Source organism: Girardinichthys multiradiatus, chromosome 12 (assembly GCF_021462225.1).
Source record: "Girardinichthys multiradiatus isolate DD_20200921_A chromosome 12, DD_fGirMul_XY1, whole genome shotgun sequence".
Taxonomy (NCBI): domain Eukaryota; kingdom Metazoa; phylum Chordata; class Actinopteri; order Cyprinodontiformes; family Goodeidae; genus Girardinichthys; species Girardinichthys multiradiatus.
The window spans coordinates 33565478-33579397 of NC_061805.1; the positions used below are offsets into that span (position 1 = coordinate 33565478).

The 13920-nt window shown below is 41.3% G+C and overlaps 1 protein-coding gene across 2 annotated transcripts; it reads right to left on the reverse strand.

Annotated features, from left to right (window-relative positions):
* Positions 1-511: 511 nt before the first annotated feature.
* Positions 512-13073, reverse strand: dnajb5 (DnaJ heat shock protein family (Hsp40) member B5). 2 transcript variants are annotated; one of them, XM_047380605.1, is made up of 5 exons: positions 12788-13073; positions 12333-12620; positions 9730-9991; positions 7859-8523; positions 512-1008 (listed from the first exon to the last, which is right to left on the reverse strand). In XM_047380605.1, exons 3-5 carry the CDS (start codon positions 9938-9940, stop codon positions 775-777), a joined length of 1110 nt encoding a protein of 369 aa, XP_047236561.1. In that variant the 5' UTR covers positions 9941-9991; positions 12333-12620; positions 12788-13073; the 3' UTR covers positions 512-774. The 2 variants fall into 2 exon arrangements, with proteins under 2 accessions (XP_047236561.1, XP_047236560.1); XM_047380604.1 differs by having other exon boundaries at positions 12333-13073.
* Positions 13074-13920: the final 847 nt, after the last annotated feature.

Below are 13920 nucleotides of genomic sequence, written 5' to 3' on the forward strand. Positions count from 1 at the left end.
TGTTTTACTCTACTTTACAGCTAGAAAAATGTGTTGTTAATACTGGCACTTTTTATGTATCTTTATAAAAATACTTTAAACTTTACGATCGGTATGAAGGAAATGTTTAGGGGTTTTGAAACCCTAACCTTTTAAAACCTTGAGGCCAGAAACCGGCCCATGCCAAGTCTGAACTGCAATGCAATATGGAACTTCATGTAAAATTTGGCCTAACAGATTATTTTGGGGAAGGTCGACCATAACCTACAGACTGAAGACCTTTTTTTGAAGTTATGTTAAAACGAGGCTTTGTTCTAAACAAACACTCAAGCTGCTGGCACACTCGAGGTAAAACTAACCAACAAAATCCCATTTAAACATTTTGGAGAACAACAAGGTTTCTTTTAAAAAAAATACCTCAAACTTTATCCTTTCACAAAAAGACAAGGATCTGAGTGGAGGACCGCTTATAAAACCACTAATAAATCTGTAAAAAAACAGTTAAGAAAAGAAGGTCAGGTAGAAGCCACAGTTGTGCACAGGCCATCCTCAGCACCGCTTTACTATCTGGGTACTTGTGTGTGTGCTTGGACCAAAAGACAACATGTACAACACAAAATTAAAACCTAATCCTGCCAGCACTGTCCGCATTCTTTGTCTCTCAGCTGGAAAGTCTCTATAAGATGTGTGCATCAACACAAGATATTAAAACATTGACTGCCAAATATGGGATGAGCAAACAAGGCTGTATGATGGGTAGTTTTGTTTGTCGGTGGAGAGCTCAGAGGGGTCCTCCTAAGACTGGGGGAGGTGCTGTCTGATTATCTCTCGGGACTGAGGGGGGATCCGGTCGGGAAAACGGACAGAAAACTCCACGATAAGGTCACCGCGCTGTGACGGGTTCTTAGGGAAAGGCAGGCCTTCCCCTCTGACCCGCTTCAACGTTCCTGGCTTGATGATGTCGTGGCAAGGGAGCGAGAGGACACGGTTTTCTATTGTGGGAATACTAACAGTGCAGCCACACAGTGCCTGGAAAGAGAGAGGAAACACAAAGGGTTAATGTTTTCAGAAAGAAACGAATTCCAGAGCCACAAATATCCTAATTACCTAATGTTTACATGAGGCAAAACTGGAGTGTATCTTCCCTCCAACATGTCATCACAGGCCAAACACTGTTGTGTTTTCTGTGCAGTGTGTGTGTGTGAAAAACAGGAGTATCCTTTAAAGATCGTCTAGCATTGACTACTACAGCACTGTAGGGTCTGGAGAACAGAAAATAACAACTTTTTTTCCACTGGAAAAGTTTTTAGGTCTTTGTGTGTTGTGTGAGTGCACAAGTGTGTCAGCATTGCACTGGGGACTAATTTTAGCAGCACCCTCATAGCTTGGGCTAATGAAGTGAGGTAGGAATCGGCTGAGCTCGTAAATAGTAGGAGGACTCGTCAGATCCACACAGCAATGCTTGCAAGAACACACACACACATAAGCCTCATCTCCTTATCATAATGCACCATGAATCCAGAGACCTGTGGGTTTTAACGACTTCACAGGCTTTACGGTGGGCATCTTTAGGCTGAACAGAAACAACAATTTTAACTCCGTGAGTAAATATCTGAATGAGCAACAGACTTTATATAACGCTTAGAAGCAACTGTTACAAAGAAAAGCAGTAAAATAATAAAGTCAGGTGTGAAGAGACAGATGGAGAGCCATTCGAGATGACCACACCGTTACAAAATGCAAAAGTTTGGGTCAGGAGAGTAAGAGAAAATAAACAAAATAGTAACATGGAAATTTAAAGAAAGAAACAGACGTATAACAATAAAAAAATCTAAATATGTGCAAGGAGTTTGAAAGAAGTATAGACTTTTTTAACATAATTGCATCATATGATAATATTGTAATGCATTATAATTAGGTTTGAACTGTATTGCAAGTAATGGTGTCTGAATCTGACTATATGACCGGATTGCACACCAAGGAACTGCATTTATTTGAATTGAATTTAGACTATATTTTGGATTATATATATCAGATATAAATTAAATCTGTTTGTAATCACATTCATTGTGAATTAGTGGAACACATTTCAACAAATTATAACATAAAAAGTTCATTTAATTTAGTGATTAAATCTAAAAAATGAAACCTATAGATTCATTATACACAAAATTATATATTCCAAGTGTTTATTTCTGTTAAGTTTGAAGATTATAGCTTACAGTTAATAAACATTTTAAGTTCAATTTATCAGAAAACTTGAATATTATATAAGACCATTAACTTATAAATATTTAACACATAAATTTTATATTCTGGTCATGGGGAAGATGTGACAGTTGTTCTGCAGAAAGTTATAAGCCACAAAAGGTCACTGCTAAGGAAGCTGCCTGTTCACTGTTCCACCAGCTAACTGTACATTTTCACAGGCTTAATCTCTGAGCACATCTATGTCTGTTCTTGGTAAATGTTCTATTAGGAACATTGGTGGGTGTTCTTGTACCGTCTGATGGGATGTAAATATGGACAGTTGACTTTCGGGTCAAGCGGAGCAGCTGTCTCAGAGCACAGACATTTTTCCAGTCCTGTCACCCACTTCATACTTTACCCTTGGACTTGGACTGTTGTCTGTTTTAGAGGCTCATCCTCCAGTTCTGAACACTTTCATTCACTACCGTAGATCATACTCACAGAGACAGATTGCCATGGCACTGAACACACACACTGCCATCTGATCAGTGATTGCATAAGACTCTGATCAGGCAACAATACCACAGAGACTTGCACAAACAAACAAACAAACACTGACACTTTTTCCTGTTTTAGAAAGAGCCAAATATTCACGATGATGGTTATCTTTACATGCTTAAACTTAAAAAGTCTGTTTTGGTTTTTCTTTAGGATGCAACCTAAAAGTGTCCTTATAATCTAAGGTGTCCTCACAAAAGTATGGACTGAAAAGCTGTCTGTCAGTGATAACTGACTGGATTTAAAGACATAGTTAAGGAATTTTAATAGGAGGTTTTTTATGAAGTTTATAAGCAGTCAATATCTTACCTGCAGTAGATAAATATTGGAGTCCCCAGTAAATATAACTTCAGATTAGTTGGTCCTAGAGGCTGAAGCTAACAGCTATTATATTTTTCTTTTATATTTTTGAGAGACATTTCCTTATTGAGAGCAATTGGAACCAAACCCAAATTCCTTGTTGGTGTGCACAAACTTGGCAAATCAAGATGATTCTGATTCTAGTCTGAGAGAGACCAAGACCAAAGCAGACCTCTACCATTCTGCAGCAACTCCAATCTCAAAAATGTTAAAGCAGTAAACACAAAAAGTAAAAGTATGAGTAATGTTGACAATTTAAGTAATAATTAATGTCACTAAGTCTGTAAAGTATTAGTAAAGTATCTTTGGGAAATTATCGTATTCGTACTCGTCGTCTTCCGCTTTATCCCGAGTCGCGGGGGCAGCAGACTCAGCAGAGACGCCCAGACGTCCCTCTCCCCAGACACCTCCTCCAGTTCCTCCGGGGGAGCCCAAGGCATTCCCAGGCCAGCCGAGAGACATAGTCCCTCCAGCGTGTCCTGGGCCGTCCTCTGGGCCTCCTCCCGGTGGGACGTGCCTGGAACACCTCCCGAGGAAGGCGTCCAGGAGGCATCCGGTATAGATGCCCGAGCCACCTCAACTGGTTCCTCTCGATGTGGAGGAGCAGTAGCTCTACTCCGAGCCCCTCCCGGATGGCCGAGCTCCTCACCCTATCTCTAAGGCAGTGCCCGGCCACCCTACGGAGGAAGTTCATTTCAGCCGCTTGTATTCGGGATCTCGTTCTTTCGGTCATAACCCAAAGTTCATGGCCATAGGTGAGGGTAGGAACGTAGACCGACCAGTAAATCGAGAGCTTCGCTTTTCGGCTCAGCTCTCTCTTCACCACAACGGACCGGCACAGCGCCCCCATTACTGCGGCAGCCACACCGATCCGTCTGTCGATCTCCCGCTCCATTCTTTCCTCACTCGTGAACAAGGCCCCGAGATACTTGAACTCCTCCACTTGAGGCAGGAACTCCCCTCCAACCTGAAGAGGACAAGCCATCCTTTTCTGGTCGAGAACCATGGCCTTGGACTTGGAGGAGGTGATCTTTATCCCGGCCGCTTCACACTCGGCTGCAAACCGTCCCAGCGCATGCTGTAGGTCTTTACTAGAGGGGACCAGCAGGACCACGTCATCTGCAAAAAGAAGAGACGAAATCCTCTGGTCCCCAAACCAGACCCCCTCCGGCCCTTGGCTGCGCCTAGAAATCCTGTCCATAAAAGTTATGAACAGGACCGGTGATAAAGGGCAGCCCTGCCGGAGTCCAACATGCACATGCTTTGGGTAATTATCATATAATTTATTTAGGGGAAAAATATTATTAAGAATTGTGATTTATTTTGATCAATTTAAATGTTTGCAAACACCAAAAACTCACGGTATGGTTGGGATTTATACTGCTCTCCATTGCTGGTATTATGATGTCATCAATAAATATAAATGTATTTGAAAATGATTGAATTAATTTATTGTTTGTTGTTTAGTGATACATTACTGCTTGATGTAAATGGGGTACTGAAGGAGTTTATTTGATAAAGAATGTCAGTTTTCTATTTTTGAAGCAATATTCATGTTTGTGAGGCTCAGGCTGTATGCAGAGAAAGATGTATTGTCAAATAGATTGTGATGAAATGTACAACAAATACATTTTATTATCACTTTTCGTTTCATTACAATAAATACACAAAATATTTTGATAACATTTGAAGTCCATAACTGCTAAAAACATTGAAATATAATCACTAAATCATACAGAGATTCCCTGCGACATGACTTGAGTTTGACTTGAGTTCTAACTCTCTGTGAACTGTGTCGGAGACCGTCTGAAGCAGAAAGATACCATAAATCATGCAAAAAATTATAAGATTCTGCACATTTGACATGCATGTGTTGGGGTGGTCATTTCTTGGCCCAATTCTACTACAGGAGTAGAAAAGTGGCTTTATCGGCTGACTACTCCAAAACGACTTTAAAAAAGGAGAAAAAGATCTACCAAACTAAAAGGATGAAGCCTGATGAAGCCTGTGGCGAACTGAATACTATTTATGTAGAGGAATATGTTGGTTTTTGTCTCTTACTTGCATGGAGATACAATAAAACCTGTCACTTCTTTAATTATGCTATCCAGAGCTATCACAATGCCCTACCTTTTGATTTTGCTTAGCTTTAAATTCTTAGGTTTTCCTGCAAGAGCTCTGCAATGCTTTGAAGATTTTCAACAAGCTAAAGAAATTGTTTCGGACATCTGACAGAAATAAGTTATCCCAATACAGTTTCATACAGGAAGATCAATGGACCCACCATATCTACCATTTGCATCAACCGCTATGACTATTTTGATACTGGAATTGCTTCAAGATGGTAGAGATTTACTTAGCTTCTGCCTCTGGATCCAACTAATTGAGAGTTATTTACTGCAGGTAAGAGTTTAACAAAATCTCACTTCAAAAATTGTGAACTGTGTATTTAAGCACAAATATCACTAAAAAAGCATGTGATGTCACATTTTCAGAGAGTTAGCATCTGCATTAGTGGTTATAATACTGTTGGAAAAAAGACATCCACTTTGATTGGACCACATTGAGTGATTAATATTGCCACATTGGGACTGCTGTCACAGTGAAGACACTGCAGGGCTGAAAGTCTCCCATGAGTCTCACAGCATGGTAGAGAAAGCTTGGCAGCACTAAACTAAGGCTGTCTACTGAGGCATGCTTCTGGCAGAAAACAAAACCGAGCAACCTCATAGCTAGGAAAGAATCCAGCAGTCAAAGTCTGACATAATATTTAATACTCATATTCCGAACATCAACACATCCTAACAGTTCTGTTTTGTTCCTTAGAACTAACAAGCTGGCTTTTATTTATGGCAGCAATTATCCATGTGACAGAGCTTATTTGATGTGTTGCATGACATATTTCCCAGTTTTGACAGACTGTTGAATGTGTAGTGTACATTTGATGCTGGGTTTTCACTGCAGCATTCCTCAGCATTTTTGAAGAAATCACAGCAGAAGGAGGAATGGTATATGAGCTCCTTTTTGGTTTGGAAACGAAATCATCTGACCTACTTCCCAGGATGCAGCCCCCACCTCAGACACATTTCCCCTACTCTGCCTCATCTCATGTTTAACTCCATCAGACTTAAGTCTCATATCTGCCTGTGGAAAGATGAAAATGTTTTAGCTGTGGGAGTTGTGAAGGGCAAACTTAATCGCTTGCAGGTTAGTTTAAACAACATATCCAGCTCAAATGTGCTTTAGTCTGTGCAGAGTGGCTGTGAGCCCAGAGCTGCATTACTCAGTGGTCATTTGCAAACATTGCAGAATCTTTTACAAGAAAACTGTTAAAATTGGCTTAGGCTGAGTAGAAAGAACTGCACTGACATCCCTGGGGTTCTGAGAGCACCTGCCATAAGTTTGACTATGTACACTGCTGACCAGGCAACCTTAATGGAAACACTAAAGCCATGGTGCACCCGCTGCCCTCGAAACTGTAGGAGTGGCCAATTAAATATCCTGCCAGTTGCAATAATAGCAGCTGGGATTATCACCACTGTAACAACACAATCCATCTTTAACTGAATGTGTTTCCAGGAGATGGATACTTGTGTTCTGTATTAGGTGTTTGCATATGATTTCATGCTGATGCACATAACAAATGAGGATGAAGGTTCGATGCCTGTCACACCAGGACACCATATTCCTGCTGCTTCTCTCACACCATGGTGGCAGAAACTCTGCTCCAACTGATCCTGACCTCCAGCAATAACCACATATGTATACACATCTATAACCACCTCATTAGAACTTAATGATACAAAGAAAAGGAGCAGAATAAACTGCATTGCAAAAGTATTCATACACCTTGAATGCTTTTACATTTTCCCAGATTACAATCACAAATGTAAAGTTTTATTTACATATTGTGTGATAGACCAACAAAAAAAATCACCAAATCAGTGCATCATTTTGGAGAAAACAAAAATCAAACATGGCTTTCAAATTTTTACCAAATAAAAATCTAAAAAGTGGATTGCACTTGTATTCAGTATTCTTAAGTCAGCAGTTTCTGGAACTCTATTTTACTGCAATTACAGCTGCTGGTTTTCTAGACCTTGATGGGGATCTTAAACCATATATTGCAGCTACCTTATATTTTTACACCTGGGGATCTCTGCAGCTCCTCCAGAGTTACCAAGGACTTTTTGGCTTCTTCTCTGACTAATGTTCGCCTTTTCTGGCCAATCAGCTTAGGTGGATGCCCATGTTTTGGTAGGTTTATAGCTGTGTCATACGGTTTCTATTTTCATTGAGCTGTTCAAAGCCTGGGGATATTGTTTTATAACAGAGATGGGCAACTTCAATCATCGAGGGCCAGTGTCCTGCATGTTTTAGATATTTTCCTGCTAAAACATACCTAACCTAAATGGTAATTTTTGTGTATACAAAAATATTGAAAAACATTTATCTATTCCCCTAACTTCCCATTTATGTATTCATATTTGTTGGTATATCACATGAAATCCCAATAAAATACACAAAAGTGTGTGGCTGTAATATGATCAAATGTGAAAAAAGTTAAATGGTTTTGAATACTTTTGAAAGTCACTGTATGAGTCATTTTTGCATATAGTTCCTAATCTCCCAAACTGCACTGTTGCAGTAAATTTCTGCCTGGCTGGGTCCACTGGGAATCAAACTCCCACTCTCTAAAGGATTAGCAACTAATCTGTGGGAAGAACTGCTACATAAGAAGATAAACAAAGATGAAAAAAGTTGGACATACCTCTTTTAGGGTTATCTTGCAGTTATAAATGACATTGGAACCATCTCTTTTGAAGTGGACATGCCCTTTGTCTTTAAGCACAAACACTATGTCAGCAGGAATGTTCTCTGGGGTCTCGTCCCCCTCCTTTGGGAAAGTAATCTTGGTCCCCTCCTTCCAGCCCTTCTTGATGACAATGTTGAGGATCTTGTCCTCTGTCCTCATGCTCCGCCCGTCTGGATTCAGCCTGCGGCGAGTGATCTTCATGCGCTTGGTGCAGCCGTGGAAGATCTCCTCCAGCGAGACCTTCAGCTCATGGACCACCGGAGCATCCTGGTGTTTTCGATTGGTCCCCAAACGCTCTGACGGAGCTGCCCCCCTCCTCCTGCGGCCCTCCCCTGGAAAGCCATTGTTCATTCCTCCCGGAAAGCCAAACTGTCTCCCAAAATGAGCAAAGGGGTCGTCCTCATCCATTTCTGTGTCCTGCTCGGCCCCGTTGCTGTGATCGTGGTGGAAGGGGAAACCATTGGAGCGGCTGTGGCTGCGGCTGGAGCCAAAGAACATGTCGAAGGGGTTGGAGCCCCCAAAGAAAGAGGCGAAGGTGGCATGGGGGTCTCCATGGAAAGTGTAGTGGTGCGTTGAGCTGCCAGGAGCACCTGAAGAGCTGCTGCCTCCTGTCTTCAAACCTGCAACAGAGCAGAGGACTAAGAAATGCTTGACCGCAGAAGCACACATTAAAACACCATGGACCTCTGAACACATACAAGGCTTTTTTCCCCTGTATTAAACAGCCTAGAAAATAATGATATTTCTATTACTGTTTCCTAGGTCGGGATAAGTACAAAAAAAAGAAATTAAGAATGAAAAGAGTTTTCTAAATGTCAAATTTGTTTTTAGTATATTTTAGTATATTTTGTTAAATATTTTTTTACATTTAAATTACATTCTTTAGCTTTTATTTTTCCAATCACACCTTTATTTTAACATTTCACCCATCAGTCTTTTGGTTTTTGACACACAGATTTAATACAAATGCAGTTGTGCAACTTTTTGGACTTTAGATGCCTTTAAATTCAGGTTTACCCAGGCCTGTGGTCCTTAAACCTTGTATGCATGGTGATAAAATGTGCAGCGAGGGAGTATTCCTGCCTCTTTTCCCCAGATATTGTCAGCTTTCAGTATTACTGTGTTATTGATGATGCAAAGTTTAGAGGGCAATGAAAAAATGGATGCCATATCACATCTCTGCTGGTGGAATAAAAAGGATCTGGTTTTAAAATAATAAAAAGATGTTTAGGACGTCTGCACCATGTCAGATGGGCAGACAGAGGGCCCTGCTCAAAAAGCACACGGACAATAGGTAACAGCTAAGAGAACAAACCAGCGTGGGCGGGAAAATTCCCACAGCATCACCGATCTTCCAGCAGTACTGCTGGTGGACTGAAATACGAGGTCACTGCAAACAACAAACTCACACAAATACACACATGCATGCACCGCACTCCCACAAATACAAACTACAACAGTTGCTGCTATTCATATCTCAACAACACTATGATCTCAGCCCATCTGTCTGTCAGGAAATACGAACACACAAATTCATACACACACCACACTAGCAGCTGAGGTGGACTGTAAGTTATTGGACATGGTGAGGGTTGTTGACTCTATAATAACCAACAATCACACACACAAAAACATGGAGAAGACAGAATTATTACTTCAATGACTGAACCACATATGCGATATTAGATCTGTGCCTGAGTTATCTCAGTCGTAATGCCTGTTGGCTTCTCAGATGGAGGAAGGCCGACAGGCTTTTCTGCATGCTCTCTGAAAGTTTTCCTTCAGTGACCAAACCTAGAGAAAAACCACACCCATTTTCTCCTCACCTTCCTCTCCCAGCTGGTCGTAGACAACCCTTTTCTTCGGGTCACTGAGTACCTCATAGGCCTCTGCGATTTCCTTGAATTTCTCCTCAGCGTTTGGATCTGTGTTCTTGTCTGGATGGAAGCGCAGTGCCATGCGGCGGTAGGCCTTCTTGATCTCGTCCTCGTTGGAACTCTTGGGGATCCCAAGGGTCTTGTAGTAGTCCTTCCCCATACCTGCACCTCTCAGGACTCAGAAGCCCCTCTCTTCAGCTCAGACTGTGCTCTGTCAATGGTGATTCACAAGGACAGAATAAAAGTTTAACAAAATTCATCTAGACAGATGCTGCCCAGAATGATACACAGATTCATCTCAGTAACTTACAATATTATTAAAAAAGTTAAATGATTTCACTAATTTAATTCAAAACGTTCAACTCAAATAAATGTATTAAACTCAGAGTGTTATATTTTAAGTGTTCATTATGGTTTACAGCTAATGAAAACCCACAATTTAGTTTTTCACACAATTAGCGTATAGAATAGGACCAATAAATGTTAAATGGAGGGAAAACATATGATAGAAAAAGATGTAACAGAAATAACTACACTGTTTAGAGAACCATGAAGCATAGCCCTTTCAAGAGTTCAGGGGAGATTTACAAGGCTGGAGCTGGAGTGAAAGCTTTAAGGGTCACCACACACAGACATATCCAGGACATAGCCTAGAAAAGGTCAAATTCCCTGTGTTAAACCACTCCTGGACAAGAGACAATGTCTAAAGCATCTTAACTGGACTAAAAAGTCCTCTTTTTAGATTAAATGAAATTCAGCATGTCATTTTAATATCAATATCCCAGTCTGGAGGAGGAGTGGCGATGCAAAGAATCCACTTTCCTTAAGTCCAGTGGGAAGTTTCTAAAGTCGGTGATGATTCGGGATGCCATGTCATCTGATGGTGTTGACCCACTGTGTTTTCTGAAGTCCACAGTTAACGCAGCCATCTACCAGCAACTAATGGAGCACTTTAACCTTCCCTCTGCTGACAAGGTTTATGGAGATCCTGATCTCATATTCCAGCAGGACTTGGTACCAAACTCACAAAGGTACCAACAATCACCTTAATCACCATGTTAACAATGTGCCTGATTGGTCGCAAAACTGGCCTGACCTGAACTCAATAGATAATATATGGAATATTGTCAAGAGGAAGATTAGAGACGACCATCCCAAAAATGTAGTTGAGCTGAAGATTCCTATAAAAGCAACCTGGGCTTCCTTAATACCTCTGCAGTGCCTCAGATTGATTGCCTTTGGGCCCACATTTCTGTATTAAATATACTTTCTTATTGGCCATTACATTTTTTTTTCACAAACACACACACACTCAAATACCAATGCACAGATAAGCAGGCAACTTGGGGTTAGGTGCGTTGCCCAGGGGCACATCAACATGTGGCAGGAATCAAACCCACAACTTTTGGATCGAAAGGCGACTACTCTACCCATGGAGCCACAGTTGCCCCTGTACTAATTTGCAAGCAATTGAGAAAGAACCAGGATTATTTGAGCAGTTGTTTTGAAACATTTTACGTCATTACAAAAAGACATGTGTGGTTCTTCAAAATAAAAGCACCTCATGTTTGCTTCAATTTCTACTGTTTCTTTAAGCTTAAATGGAAATTTACATCTGTAATATGGTAAATATTACACCCAATTACGTTTCAAAATAATTTGTAGTAGTTCATTAAATTTCTATGTGTTAAATAAAGTTTTCTGAAAAAAAGACATTTTTATGTGTTGAGTTAATTTAGGCATAAGAATAAAACTTTATGATTTAAATTCATAACCTAGAACATTGCAGTGCCATTGACAACCTTGTTGGCATGCATCTAATGTAAGAATTTTACTTTTAGCTATTGAACACAAGACTTGACTTGGAAAAATTAATTATGAACAAACATTAAACTCCATCCCTTCTTCCCTAATCTCCCAAGTCTGTAATAATTTTAATGGGCTCAGCTGGAAGTGGGCCCCCAAATGAAATTCTGCTCAGGACCTCAGACAACCTTAGGCCAGCTCTGGATCTGACATCCACCCTCCAAATATCTCCTTTGGAGATCCATTAAGTGGTATAATGGGAACAGAGAGTGCTGGTTTCACCAACTGTTGCCATGGTGATATGGTGCTGATGTAGTCTGAGATGGGGAGCAGAGGAATCCCCCTCATCTTACTGTAACCAAGAGGGCATCTCCTCATCAACTCTGCCTGGTAGCTCTAAAATAATTTCTCTTCAGCACATTCTTATATTGGAGATTTTCCTGCAGTAAAAATAGAAGGATTCAGCCAACTGCAGACCATGCTGATAAACTGCCTGCATCTCTATTGTGTTCAGCCAGCCTGGGCAGGAGAGACCCCCCTCACTGCAGTGCCTGAGAACTGGGCAAAGCAGCCTCCAGAGAGCAAAATGAGGAGGAAATTTTTGCCTGCACCTCTACTTAAAGATACATTTCTAATTTGCGAAGTAATGCCAAAAATGTAGCTTAAGGTTTCCGCATGTTTTCCCACAAATACATGCTTACATGTAGGCAAACAGACTATGTAAATAATTGTAGACAAAGCCCTACCAGAATGCCCTGTCAATGAGGAATCAGATCAGCATGGTCCGGCTCCTCCAGCCTGTTTCTCCGCACCTTTCTCCCCTTCAGCCCGGCTGTCTGCCCCGCCGCTCCGGTTCCGTTGCCTCCTTATAATAAGCTGACGTCAGGACGCAGCACCGACCGGCGGGGATCACAGGCTCTGAAATAACCAGTGATCAAATGCTGAGGTCCACCGCCTGCCTGCCTGACGTCTGGGCGGAAAACCTCCGAGCCAAATCTGTACCAGTGCTGTGATGCTGGGGGAGCTGAAGCAGACTGGTCCCAAGGAACAAGGGGAGAAATGTGTCTTAATCGATGTCTCTGGTTGTATTTAAATGCGTAAATAACTTGATTTCCCGGTGATGGTTTGGAAAATTAAGCTCATTTATAAACTGAGGGATCATTTAAGAGCATAAACTGTATTTTAAAATATTCTTACCGACCTTGCTGCGTCTGCTGTGTCCGTTCTTGGACTTGTGCCTGAAAAACGGGCTGGAGACCAGACCAGATCAGACCCAGCCCCCTCAGCCGGTCCTACAGGAGTCGTTTTTTTTTGTTTTTTTTTCCTGGAGCTCTTCGGTCCGCTCTCAAAAACTCAAAATTAAGTTTTCACAAAGAAGCCGAATCCATGTATTTTTCTCATTTTCCGCTTTCATTTGATCGGCCAGATAATTGTTGTAAGTTCACTGAGCAGAAACAGAGTCCTGTTTGGATCCTGATTTTAAAAAAATGTGGGTGTGCGTGTCCATGCGCGGTGGTACAGCCCTGCTTCGTGTCTGATCTGAGTCATGAGATGATTCCACTCACACCCGCATCTTCACTTTCTATCTCTGTGAAGGCAACAATCATCAAATCACAGCACTGAGCCACCAAATTACCCCATTGTAACTCCCACTTACTTTCCTCTCATGCATTTAATCCAAACAATCTGTATTTCCGGCACTAACTTCAAAATCAGTGCCAGCCCGATGCAGTAGCGTACTTTGCAACCGCTTACAGCCTCACCCTCCAAAAGAACTTGAATGGACCAGCTCTTATGCCCTTGGTACTGAGCCATTGGACCCATAACAACAACTAGTCACCTGCTGTTCCAATACTAAGAAAAACATTTAGTTATAATTTAAAGTAATTGAAACAATTGGCTGCATGGTGGCGCAGTTGGTAGCACTGTTGCCTTGCAGCAAGAAGGTCCTGGGTTCAATTCCCAGCCTGGGGTCTTTCTGCATGGAGTTTGCATGTTCTCCCCATGCATGCGTGGGTTCTCACCGGGTACTCCGGCTTCCTCCCACAGTCCAAAAACATGCCTGCTAGGTTAATTGGTCAATCTAAATGTATGAACGAGTGTGCGTATGGTTGTATGTGTGTTGCCCTGTGATGGACTGGTGACCTGTCCAGGGTGTACTCTGCCATTATTATGGAATAAGCGGTAGAAAATGACTGACTGATGACTGAAACAATTTCTGCTTCTTTTGTCTGAGATTGGAAAATACTTCATACATAAATTGTTGAATATTACCAAGATCTTTACTCCAACTATTATATTTTTAATAACTAGAAATAACTGATTTTATCATCA